A 12,117-nucleotide genomic window follows, 5' to 3' on the forward strand; every position below is an offset into this window, starting at 1 on the left:
TCATTGTGAAACTTGCCCACTGAAGTTTTCAAAGATCTGAACCATATACAGATAAAATTCAGTTTTCTCCAGTAAAAAATGTTCAGGAACCAGGTTTTGTATGGAGAAAGGAATCAGTGACAAGGCTCTCAAGTCCCTGGAGGACACGGAATGTGGCTGGGGTGGGAGGGGTGGGCTGTGCCCTCCGACCTTTTGTGGCCTCAAATGAAACACCAACGCTTCACCCCCAAGCTAGCACTAAGGACAAAAGGATCCCCCTTTCCGGGCTGTACTGTAGTGGGCAGGGTGGTGGTAGCAACTAGCTCTGGACCCTACAGTCATCTAGACCCTTATGGGCCCCAGAGAGAGGCGTCTTGTGGAATTAGTCCTGAGGGCTTTCTAGGGACAGCAGAGGACTGATCTCCTGGCTTCTGATGGCAAGCACATTTGGACTGCCCTGCCCCTTCACATCACGACACTGGTGAGTCAGAAACATCGAACACTGTCACGTGATGCCAAGAGGCAGAGGGGGTATCGGGGTGTCTGCTGCAGCCCACGCCTGTGCACATTATGGGTACTTACTGTATACCTGGCATGGGATGTGGGGGGTTGGGGCTATGGCAGGTGACAAACTTCCTTCACTTGTGGCTCTGACATCCCTGGTCAGAGACAGAACCAGGCAGAATAAACGGGAACATACATCATAAGTCTGCTGGGGAAAAGTTCTCAGGAGGAAAGCAGAGAGATGGAGAGAGATGCTGAGCGACCGCAGAAGGCGATTCTGGGTTGGGGTCGGGGGAGCCTGGAAGGCTTCTTTTAAGGTGACACTGGAGCAGGACTGTGACTAGACTGAGGAGCAGCCCGTGGGTAGCAGAGGGAAAGCTCGCCAGCCAAGGGGAGGAGCCCAGGGGCCAAGGAGCTCAGCATTGCTGAGTGCAGCGGGGAGGGCAGGAGGCGGAGCTGGGGCCAAATCCTGAGTCTGCTTTTTAAAAAAGGAGGAAAGAAGGAAAAGTCAGAGCAAGGTCACTGTCCACCAACAGGAGAATGGACAAGCAAATCGCAGCAGATCATGAAAGGGAGCAAACGAGACTTAGGTGAGCAGCATGGACACATAGCCGCCAGCAGAGTAAGGACAGGGGATGTGCAGCGCCAGACACGATGTGTAAACCTGGGAAAGGGCGAGAGTTCGAGGGAACCTTGCATGGGGAATGGGGAGGGGCTCTGGGCTCTTTAACTTCGTCTATAACTCAAGTTGGGAACAAAACACACACGCGGGAGTGTGACACATTGGTCCAAGTCTTTATGGTTGGTTATGCAGTGAGGATACGTGGTAACTTCCCATTGCTCAGTGAGAGTAGCAGCAGAACCAGGGGGTCCCCACTCAAAGCAGAACACAAGACCACTCTGAGCCTTCTCTCAAATGTCAATGTCCAGGCAGTCAAGTAGGAAACTGATGGGCTGACTGAAGGTGAAAGCACAGAGTGGGGTCCTTGGTTGGTGGGGGAGAGGGTCTGGCTAGGGAACTTGAGTAGGGAAGGGCCGTCTGCACCCTTGGAGCAGGGCTCTGACGTTGGACCTCACACATGCCTCCTCTGGGGGGCCCTGGGTGCCATCAGAGGCCACACCACGTATCAGATGCTGGGAGCCTCCCTGCCCTGGCCATGACACCCCAAACGTCTCCTGAGGGCAGAACCATCCTGCTCTGCAGCTCCGGGAATCCTGTGGCCTGCCCAAAGACAAGGCTGGCTCCCCGGACGGCCTGGGTCAGACCAGTATCCAAGGGTGAGGTTCCTGCTGCCACAGCAAGACGATCCTCACTTCCTCCTCCCACTGAGCGTGTCTCAGCACTGCCCACCCGGGCGGGAACCCGTGGGTGCCCAGGGGACCGGTGGAGAAAGGGAGGTGGGACTCACCGATGAGGGAGTTGAGGGAGGAGTAGGAGCTGACGCGGCGCATCTTGTCAATGGTCTCGAAGGACAGGATGTACTCCTCGTTCTCAGGGCTGCCCAGGGTGCTGCTGGCGCTGCTGCTGGTGCTCAGGTTCCCGGGGGAGAAGGCCACCGAGCCACCGGCTGGCAGGGGACCGCCGTCAGAGGGGGCAGTTAGCACACACCCACCCCCATCTCCTGGCTTGCAAGAAGGGCTGGGCTTCCGGGCACAGGGCTGGGGGAGGGTGCTGGGGGCTTAGGACTGGGCACGCCCAGTGGGGCTGCAGGACAATCAATGGCTACCCCCAGTGCTGAACCAGGACTTCTGCTCACGTCCAGGTAGGCAGGAGGGGGTGGGGGCCCGTCTAACAAAAGGTCCCAGAAGATGACCCACGACCACCCCACTCGAGCACCCAGCCTCTGGGCTCTTACTTTCTTCCGTCAGGCTCAGGTTTTGCAAAGACTTGTTTAAGTTTCTAGCCGTGGTGACGGCGCGGATATTCCCATAAGAGCTCACGGAACGCAGTCTGGGGGTGCAGGGGCTGTCCCGCACGGGGGTCAGACTCCCACCCTCTGGGAGGAGAGAAGGAGCGAGAAGAGTGAATGAATGGAGGGCTCAGGCCGGAGGCGGCTAGACAGCAGGTGACAGTGGCTTCTTTCTGGATGATGTGACTCTACAGCAGGGCCCTCAGCTCAACAGGGTCTCTGCCACATGTGTGTTGGGGTCAGCTGGACAAGATCATGACCACAGTGAGGGGAGCAGGAGCAGATGACCCTGAGCCACGCTTGGTATTTTGTAAGAGTTCAACTAGAGAGGCCCACACACAGTGGTCTCCCTCAGACCCCCACCAGGTGCTCTGGGACCTGCCTGTGGCTGCTGCCCCCAAACCAAACAGAGCCAGAGTTGGGGCGGGCTGGGAAAGCTGTCTGCTGGCTCGGCCTCCCTGGCACCGCCCCTCACCAGGGCGTGCCGGCCGTTCCCTTCCCTGATGTACTAAACGCAGCAATGGTCCCATGGCTGATCACAAGGCCTCTTTTCTGCAGAGATGGCTGTGCTGTGGCTTGTGCTCTGAAGCAGCCCAAGATGAAGAAATATAAATTCAGTAAATGTGAGATGAGGAGCTGCCTAACACAACACTGACGTGAGACCTGTGACGGGAAGAAACTGCGACCTCCAGTCCCCACGGCAGCACCTCCTGCCCTTCGAGGTTTCTGTGACTTGATTTCCAAAAAGGGTAAAAAGGAAAGAAACCAGGGGGTCAAGGAGGCCCTCTTTCTTGCCCTTTCTAGTCTTCTGAGAAGTTAAGAACTGCAGATATCTGTGTGGCCAGGACTTGACATGTGGGCTCAGGACCCAGCAGAACGAGGGGCCTGCTGACAGTTCAGACTGGGGTCCCTGGGCCAGCGAGTTGCATAGGTTCCACTTTAGCACTGTTGGAGAAGGCAATGGCACCCCACTCCAGTACTCTTGCCTGGAAAACCCCATGGACGGAGGAGCCTGGTAGGCTGCAGTCCATGGGGTCGCTAAGTCAGACATGACTGAGCAACTTCCCTTTCACTTTTCACTTTCATGCATTGGAGAAGGAAATGGCAACCCACTCCAGTGTTCTTGCCTGGAGAATCCCAGGGACGGGGGAGACTGGAAGGCTGCAGTCCATGGGGTCGCACAGAGTTGGACACGACTGAAGCGACTCAGCAGCAGCAGTAGCAGCAGGACCGTACCTGTGGTGGTCCTACCTGTGGTGGCTGGAGAGGGCAGTGGGTAGTTCTTCTCCTCTTCCATGAACTGCAGGGCCACAGTGCAGAAGTTACTTTCATACTGAACGACAAGGTGACTCAGAGCCACCACCAGCTCCTGCCGGGAGGAGAAGAGACAGACACTGACTTGGGCCGGGAGAGAACTCAGCAGTGAGTCGTGCGTGCTGGCACTGAGTGCTCGAGCCACCGTGGAGAAAAGGCGAGGGTTGGGTGGGGGACGGACGGCACTCAGTGCTCAGACGGGGGCTGGCCCCTCAACACAGCACCCTCGGGTGTCCGGTGTGGGCGGAAACCTCTGAACAAGCAGTGAGATGAAGATGAGGGCCTCTGAGGGACGCCCCGGACACCTGGAGGAAAGAATGCTGACCGCTGGGTGTGAGCGGCAGGACTGAGGGGCCTGACAGGGATACAGGGGGAGGACACCCCAGAGTGGGACAGGAAAGAGCCCTTAGGGCCTCCTATGGTCAACACCACGGAGAGCTCCGGGCATTAAAGCAGGACGCACTGGTTTCTAGTCCCCAAAAGGCAACAGGAAAGTTCTACATGACTTTAGGCCCAGATGCCTCAGTCCAAGGGGAAGGACACACCTGATCTCTTTTGGGACCCGGTGACCTGGAGATCCTAAAAATCACGGGAAATAAGCCTGGATGCAGGTTTGTACTACTCTTCCTATCGCTATTCAAATGGTTCCCACAACTTTATTTTACTTTTTTAGAAAAATACTTAGCAGAAGGCCAAAGTCTGAGAGCCCCTTATTGTTCTGTGAATCCCTCAGACGCCCAGGGCCAGGAGAGCTGTGCTGAGGTGTCAACAAGCTAGGGCAGAGCCCCCCTTCTCTCCTACCTCACCCTTACATACTCCTTGGCCTCCCTGGCTTGTGTGTGGGTTTTACTCCCAAACCCACCTCTCTGATCCTGTCTCTGAGACTCAGGCTGGTCCTTCCAACTGCTGACCTGCATGCCCACCGAGCACTCTAAAAACCCAACTTGACCTGCCCAGGGCTTGCCACCCACTCCTTTCCATTCAGCCCCTGCCAGGGACACTTGGCTTGTACCCTCTGGTGGCCTCAGTGAGACCCTTGAATCATCCTGATCCAACTCTCTGCCGATCCTGCCACCCAACCAGCCTGTCCCTAACAGTGCTGGGTAACAGGCTGTCGAGGGGTTGCCCGCCGGCCCCTCCCAGTGAAGAAGTGGCCTGCCCGCATGTGTGCTCAGTCGTGTCTGACTCTTTGCGACCCCATAGACTGTAGCCCGCCAGGCTCCCTTGTCCATGGAATTTTCCAGGCAAGAATACAGGCCAAGTTGCCATTTTCTACTTCAGGAAGAAGCCTGAACTGTCTTCAAAAGACACAGGTTTTCCCTTCACTCTGAAGTGGTGAAAACATCTCAGCTGGGCCTAGGTCTCGGACAGTTTGATCTGGGGAAAGCTGTGAGGGCTGGTCAAACTCCTCCTGCTGGGTGGTGGCTGTGGACTCCGGCCCTCAGAGGTCTTCAGGCACATCTGGCCAGAGCGAGGTTGGGTGGAAGGCTTGAGCTGTTCTCAGGCCTCAGAAGCATACCAGCACGGTGACCCAAGCCCCTCTGGCCAGCAGCCTCACCCCGTTTCCCAGCAGAGCGGTCCTGCCACCTCCCCACTCCAGCCTCCTGCTCACACTGCGAGCAAGCAGGCCTCCTGCTCTGCGCCTTGGCACGTGCTGTCCGCTCGGCCTGGGGAGGCCTCCACCTCCACCAGGGATCCCTGCTCTCTACCTTCACTCCTGTCTCCAAGTTCAAGCTCTGGAGGTTTCCACCCTGCACCATATCCAAGTGCAAGTTCTGGAGGTCTGGTGACCTAGGGCCTGGCCCACAGGTGGCGCTTAACAAGTATCTGCTGACGGAGTGAAGCCTCTTCCCTTCAGACACAGCATAATCTTTAACAAACGGTTCGACTGTTTGGGTGACTTGCCATCAGGATTCAGGGATATCACGCCTGGTTACACACACGGCCCGAGGGGAGTCGGCTAATGCTCCTCCTGTGGTGGCCCGGAAGGCTGGACCACACGTCTTCCTGGGTGGTCCCCCAGGGAATCCATGTTTCCAACAATGAATTCCTGGCTGACATTTGTTTTCGGCCCACGGCCACCAAGTATCAAGCTCAGCTCCCTGGAGGCCAGGGCGGCGCTGCAGGAGAGGGAGCCTGTCTGCTCTGTCCTGACGGCCTCTGGGCTCGCCTGTAGGAGAAGGCACTCCAGTCCGGGTGGCTTGGCCGTCCCGTTGCCGCCACCAGAGATGTCTTGAGCATCGATGGGAAACACCCTCTGATGCCATTCATCAGGTTCGGTTGGAGTCAGACGTGTGTGAAGGGAGGTGGACACCAGGAACTGCTCCTCTGTGGGTCTGTGGTTACTAAATAAATGTAAACTAGAGAAAACAGATGCAACGTGTCGTGTCCTGCTTTCTTTGCTAAGGTCCCAGTCAGCTGCAGCAAGGGTCACAGGGCTGGACTGGTCAGCCCTTGAGAAAAGCAGGGTGACAGTGGGTGGTCACAAACCTCCCTCTCCCCACCCCCCCCACCCTGGGGCCTGGCCCTTCTTGATGAGGTGTGGGCGGCTTGCTGTCTGGGCAATCTGCCATCATGTACTTCCTGCACAAGTTCAAGTTCAAAATAATTTGGGTGAACTTGCTGACTCTTGATTTTATCAAGTAAGCTCATTAAAGAGGTCAACAAGCAAAAATCTTCCCTTTCTGCCATGACTGCCTCCTCCAGAAAAGGATGCTTTCATCGTTCAGGAGTCAACAGGGCAAGTGTTTTATATTGCAGACGTGTGACTTTACGAAGTCCTGCCATGATATCCTGACACATCTTGTATTGCCATGAGCTAGAGACATCAGCAGTTGGTTACAGCTGGGACTTCTCACACCTAAGCTCAGGTCAGCTCATGAAGTGCAGTGCTCAAGGCAGAGTCTTGTTCCGACCCTCAGGTGCCCTGGCTCTGGGTCTCCTGGGCCAGCAGGCTGGGCCTGTGTCCCCTCAGAGTACATCGTGCCATGACTGTCACCACATGCTCTGGACAAAGATGGGAAAGGCAAGCTGCCAAAAGCATTAGGGTTACGGCTGTAATGAGAATGAGGGCTCAGCCTCTGAGCCAGTGTCACTCACCCTATTAAAGCCTGGATCCTCTCTCCAACCCACGGGCCCCAGTCTCCCTGAACCTCCGGGTCACCCATGTTTCCACAGCAAATGTAGCCCCCTTATTTAACAGGCCTGCACTGCTGTCCATCTCCCAAAGAGAAAAAGCCCTGAAGGCAGTGACGGTCAGGAGTCCCAGCACAGGACCTGGGATGCTGAGGACGCTCTGTGCTCCAGCGCACAGGATGGGCAGCCCTGGACACACTATGGTCTTTCACGTGCCTGGCCCTTCGCACATGCTCCTGCCTCACTCGCTCTCCTTGTCCCTTGTCCCTCACAACCTAGGCACAGGCTCCCCTCCTCCCACTATGGGGCCAGCAGCCCTGACCTGGGCTGGTCTCTAGGGTGTGGCTCACTTAGGAGGGCTTTAGCACAACTGCTGGTTCTGTGCCTGCCTCTGCACTTATACCCTGTATCTCTTGAAGGTGGGTGACTGCTGCTCCATGCACTGAGTCTGGTGTGCTGAGGCAGCTGCGAACTGAACTCGAGTGCTGGACGGGCGAAGGCACAGCCCTTCTTAGCACCCATGTCTGCAGGCCCAGGCAAGGCCAACCCCAAGTGCCCACAGCAATGACCTGGCTACACCCGAGCATCCCAGGTCCGGGGAAGGATGGCAAGTAGAGTGAGGCCGGGAAAGGAGCCCGGGGCCACGTCAAGTCACCTGGAACATGCTTGAGTGGTCGGTCCCTGTGTTCCTGATGACCTGGAGAACATCCTCCTGATACTGGAGACTCAGATGGACATTCTTCCTATTTTTATTAACATCCTTTTAAAGTTTTTTGGGGAAAGAACTGAAAAACAGAGTTCCTTTCTTTAAAAGGAAACTTAACAGACAATTAAGGATACTGCTGAACCGCTGCTTTGATCACATACAGGCAATCTGACTTGGGAAAAAGAAGACTCTGACTCAAGGAAGCCAGCTTCAGACAGATGCTAATGATGAGAACCCAAAATAAAAACATGAAAAGGCACCTGGAGGATCATTCCTCATTGTTAACACTTCTCTAGATGACCTGGCCTATTAGTAACTGGGTTCACAGCTCTCTGAGGGAACTCAAGGTGGAATGAGTCCTTTCCGGCTGACCTGAACTTGCCCCAACAACGTTCCCGCCACTAAGTCAGTGGAGGTTTGCTCTCCAAACAGACACCCTCCAAACCACCCCTACCTCTGAGAAACCCAACCTCCCTTCCCTGGCACAGGGCTGTTAGACATGCCAAGAAGTAGCCCAGCACCTGCAGGTGATGAGGTAACTCAGGGTCACACACAGGATGGCACTGCCCTCCCGGTCCTAAAGAAGTCTCTGCTCCCAGGGTGGGCCTCCAAGGCCACCCTGAAACGTGGCCAACAGACAGTGGGGTTCCCACCATGAGCCTTTTTAGCTGTGGGAGGGAGAGGGTTGATCTGTTCTGAGCCAACTTTTGACAGGGGGGTGAGGTCTTGGATGGAGATCATGGCCCTTCTACATTGAAACAGAGAAGTCAAAGTTTCAACTGCAAAGAACTGTTCCGTTCAGTCGCTGACAAACATGGGGGCGGGGAGGGGAATACACTACACAAACCTTTCCGTCTGTCTGTGGGTGGCTACTGCTCTTTTGAATCTCCATGATGTGTGTATGTGTTGCTCCCAGGCAGGAAGGAGCCTATTATACAAGCTGCCAGGAGATGCAGCCTGTTAAATGCCTTTAAATGAAGCAAACACACGAGTATCTGGTGAAGAAACGCATTTTGGAGAGAATTAAACAAACATTTAAAGTTGGCTCTTGGCAGGATGTGCGCCGGGGGCGGACTGAGCACTCAAAGCTCTGGTCAGGTCAGGGTCATGGCTCGACCTGGGCGCCAAGGGAGCCCAGCCTGGAGGCACCTAGCACTGCCTGGGGGTGGGGGCCACACACCTTCCGGACCACAGGGCTGCCGTCATTGATGAGCTGGGCCAGCATCATGGCCACGTTGTGGTCGATGGTGGTGGAGTGGTCCGTCCTCTCTGCAGAGTTACCCACAAACGTGCCGAGGGCAAAGACGGCTGCGCAGCGTACCTGCGGGCGGGACAGTGGGCAGTCACCCTGTGGCCGGCTGTCTGGCTCTGGCCCGAGCCCCTGGAGCCTACTAGATGCAGCTCAGTCCCGTCTATGGTCCTCTCAGCCTAGCTCCACTTGTGCAGACAAGCAGAGCAGGGAAACAAGAGGCTAGTGGCGGCCCCGTCCAAGGGTCAGGTGACAGGCTGTGTGCAGGCATCAGACAAAGCCAGGCAGGCATCAGAGACCAAGCCAGGGGCCAAGGAACCCATGGGGCTGGGGCAGGCACGGCGCTCTGGGGGTGTGGTCCCCAGGTACACCTTGGCCTCACTCAGCCTGCAGTGGTGGGGTTACAGACTCACCTCAGGGATGGGGTCGGAGAGGAGGCTGCAGAGCTTCTCGTGGGCGCTGTCCCGCACCCCGCACCACCGGGCCGAGTCAAAGTTCTGCCAGATGCGGCCCAGGCAGATGGCCACCCACTGGCGCAGCAGGGGGTGGGGGTCGTTGAGCTGCTCCAGGCAGATGGCGATCAGGTTTCCCTGGAGGCAGGCTTCCTGCGAGAAGGCAGGCAACACAGGGCATCACCCGTTGACCATTGAGTGGTGCGGGGTCCTGGGCTGGCCCTGGCCCCCCAGGTTTCTCAGGGAAACCTTGCTTAATCACTTTGCAAGATGTGTTCAATTTTCCTCTTTTTTTTCTGTGCTACGCCATGTGGGATCTTAGTTCCTGGACCAAGGATTGAACCCATGTACCCTGCAGAGGAAGCTCGGATTCTTAACCACTGTACTACTGGGGACATTCCTCAATTTTCCTCATTTTAAATCCTACCAATTTCAATTCACCTGGGGCTAAACAAAGGGTCTGGACCCCCACTCCTCCCATGGAGCCCCCAGGGCTGGTGTGATCCCCAACCTCTCCCTCGCTTCTGAGGTCACTGTTTCATCAGACATACATTCAGGACAGTTCCTCTGGCCTCCAAATCTTAGAGCTTGCAGCTGTGCATCTGCAGCCCATAGGCAGGCCCTGCAGGGGTGGGGAAAGGGCGTGACACTCACCTGCCCCGTGTTATAGCTGTTGACGATTACAGCCAGAATGAAGGCCGTCATGGTCCGGTGCTCAGCCTGGAAAACAGAAGTCACCGGCTAGTTCGCACTTTCTTCGTGGCAAAAACTCATCACACTCACGCACTAGAGTTATCCTTTCAGGATCTTTATGACGAGCCTGGTGTGTAGTTAAAGTAACGAGAGCCAGCTTTGTTGTCTTTTGAGTCTCCAAAAAGGAACTGTGCTTTAAAGAGAGTCTCATGGCTCTGGGTTGGCCTCAGGGAGGACAGGTGGGTCCCCAACGTCTGATGCTGCACAACGGGTGACTCTGCTCCATCAGAGGCCCTGTCCTGCCCACGCCTATGGAAGTAGACCATCGGGGTCAAGCACACTGGTCGTAAAAAGACTGACCACAGTCTCTACTTGACTTCATTTTCCCTTCTTTCTGGTCTTCTAGTGGGCGGATCGATTCTCATTTTCTCCTTTCCTCTGGGCTTCTACTGACTCAGACATCAGTCTATTTTTAACTATTTGTGGTACCTTGTGTTTTTAACCTGGAGCAAAGTCTAAAGTTAGTCATTCTCTGTATCTGCCTTGGATTCCCAGTTTTCCTCCTCTGGTTTCAGTCCCTCCAGCGTGACTGCTCTTACTTACTCTTACAGCCAATGCTGACTTACATACATGGCATGTTTGCCAATGTCTGCTTTCTGATGCTTCTTATTGACTTCTGGGCTCCATCTCCTCCTGAAGTGCGGGCCTCCTGGCTGCCTGAGAAGCCATTGGCCCTCAGATGTGCTGGCTTTGCTCTCTCCCAAACTGACACTCGTGGGAACACAGGGTCCCTGGGCGACCATTTCCCTTGTGTTTTGAGGGCCCCTTAAATGGCAACCCATTCCAGTACTCTTGCCTGGAAAATCCCATGGACGGAGGAGCCTGAAGGGCCACAGTCCACGGGGTCACAGAGTCGGACACGACTGAGTGACTTCACTTTCACTTTCTCTGTCTTCCATCCGTAACTGTAGTGACTGCTGTCCACATCCTTGCAACAATCTTCCTTTATGTCCTGGTTACTTTAGAGATTTTTACTCTTGCCTTTGACATTCTCTACTTTCATTATGACGAGTCTTTGTGTAGATTTGTTTTTACTGAACCCTCTCAAGGCTCACTGTGCTTTATAAACCTGAAAACTCATTTCTTCTTCAAGTCTGGAAAGTTCTCCACTAAACTGTACGTCCCCTCGTCTCCCTCTGGCCTTTGTCGATGCAGCTCGCCTGCTCAGCCCCTCAGAGCCTCCGTCACATCTCCTCTTTGCTTCCTCCCACATGAATTCTCCACAGACTTCTTTACTGGTTGTGTCAATTCTGCCGTTTAATTCGTCTATGGAAATTCTAATGACTATATTCCATTACAGTTTCTTTTTTCCCCCTCCAAAATCTGCCTATTTATTAAAAGACCCTAGTTGGTCACTTTTTGAGAAGGAGTGAAAAGGACAGAATACCTGTTCTCTTACAACAGGCAAGAAAGTACTTCTGAGGAAAAAAACACCAGGGTTTATTTTTGGACACAATTAAAACAAATTGTTTATTCAGTTATCTTAACATACTTATTTGTAATGCTTGTCACTCTTTTTCCAGAGAACTCTATTAGTTTCAGTTCTCTGGGAGCCAACCTTCCTTTGTGCCAGCTCTGCTTACGTCACTTGAACCTGGGTTAGGAGCAGGGTGGTGCTCCTGGCATGAGTCTTGGTACCCTGGCTGTGAAGGTACACAGAAAGGTGCCCTGCAGAAAAGGTTAAGTCTTCGCCGCTTCCAGGCAGGCCCTGGAGATTTCATGTTCCTCACTTGGCTGGTGGCTCCTCCCACATGGGGAATTTCCATTTCTCAGAGGCTTTTCCTGACTTTCTGCCCAGACGTGGATGGACTGGATTAGCTCTTCTTGACCTCGTCCAGTGAGTGGGCAGCTTGCCCCACAGGCCTGTGTTTTTTGCTGCAGACTTGGGGCTGCGGACATGTGGAGCTCCAGGGTCACTGTGAGGTTCACCCAGGACCCACTGTGCCCCTCCTCTGACTTCAGGTGTTGGCATTTGTAGATTTAATTTCCTTTCTTTCAATCTGGCTAGCTCCTCAAAACTTCAGTGTGTTTGTAGCTGAAGTGGGGCCCACTGGTGCTGACTTTGTCCATCACTCTGAGGCACGTCTATCAGCTCAGATGTCTCTCTCAGTCGTT

At 54.7% G+C, this 12,117-nt stretch overlaps 1 protein-coding gene across 2 annotated transcripts in view; it reads right to left on the reverse strand.

Moving 5' to 3' along the window:
* Window positions 1-12,117, reverse strand: part of RPTOR (regulatory associated protein of MTOR complex 1) — a 324,545-nt gene that overhangs the window by 43,239 nt on the left and 269,189 nt on the right. For both annotated transcript variants that reach the window (XM_070390212.1, XM_005907642.3), the window contains exons 15-20: window positions 9,904-9,969; window positions 9,211-9,402; window positions 8,729-8,869; window positions 3,645-3,762; window positions 2,340-2,480; window positions 1,893-2,051 (exon numbers count right to left, since the gene is read on the reverse strand). In XM_070390212.1, the coding sequence (XP_070246313.1) occupies window positions 1,893-2,051; window positions 2,340-2,480; window positions 3,645-3,762; window positions 8,729-8,869; window positions 9,211-9,402; window positions 9,904-9,969 (817 nt within the window). The remainder of the gene's footprint in view (window positions 1-1,892; window positions 2,052-2,339; window positions 2,481-3,644; window positions 3,763-8,728; window positions 8,870-9,210; window positions 9,403-9,903; window positions 9,970-12,117) is intronic.

Source organism: Bos mutus, chromosome 19 (assembly GCF_027580195.1).
Source record: "Bos mutus isolate GX-2022 chromosome 19, NWIPB_WYAK_1.1, whole genome shotgun sequence".
NCBI classification, from domain to species: domain Eukaryota; kingdom Metazoa; phylum Chordata; class Mammalia; order Artiodactyla; family Bovidae; genus Bos; species Bos mutus.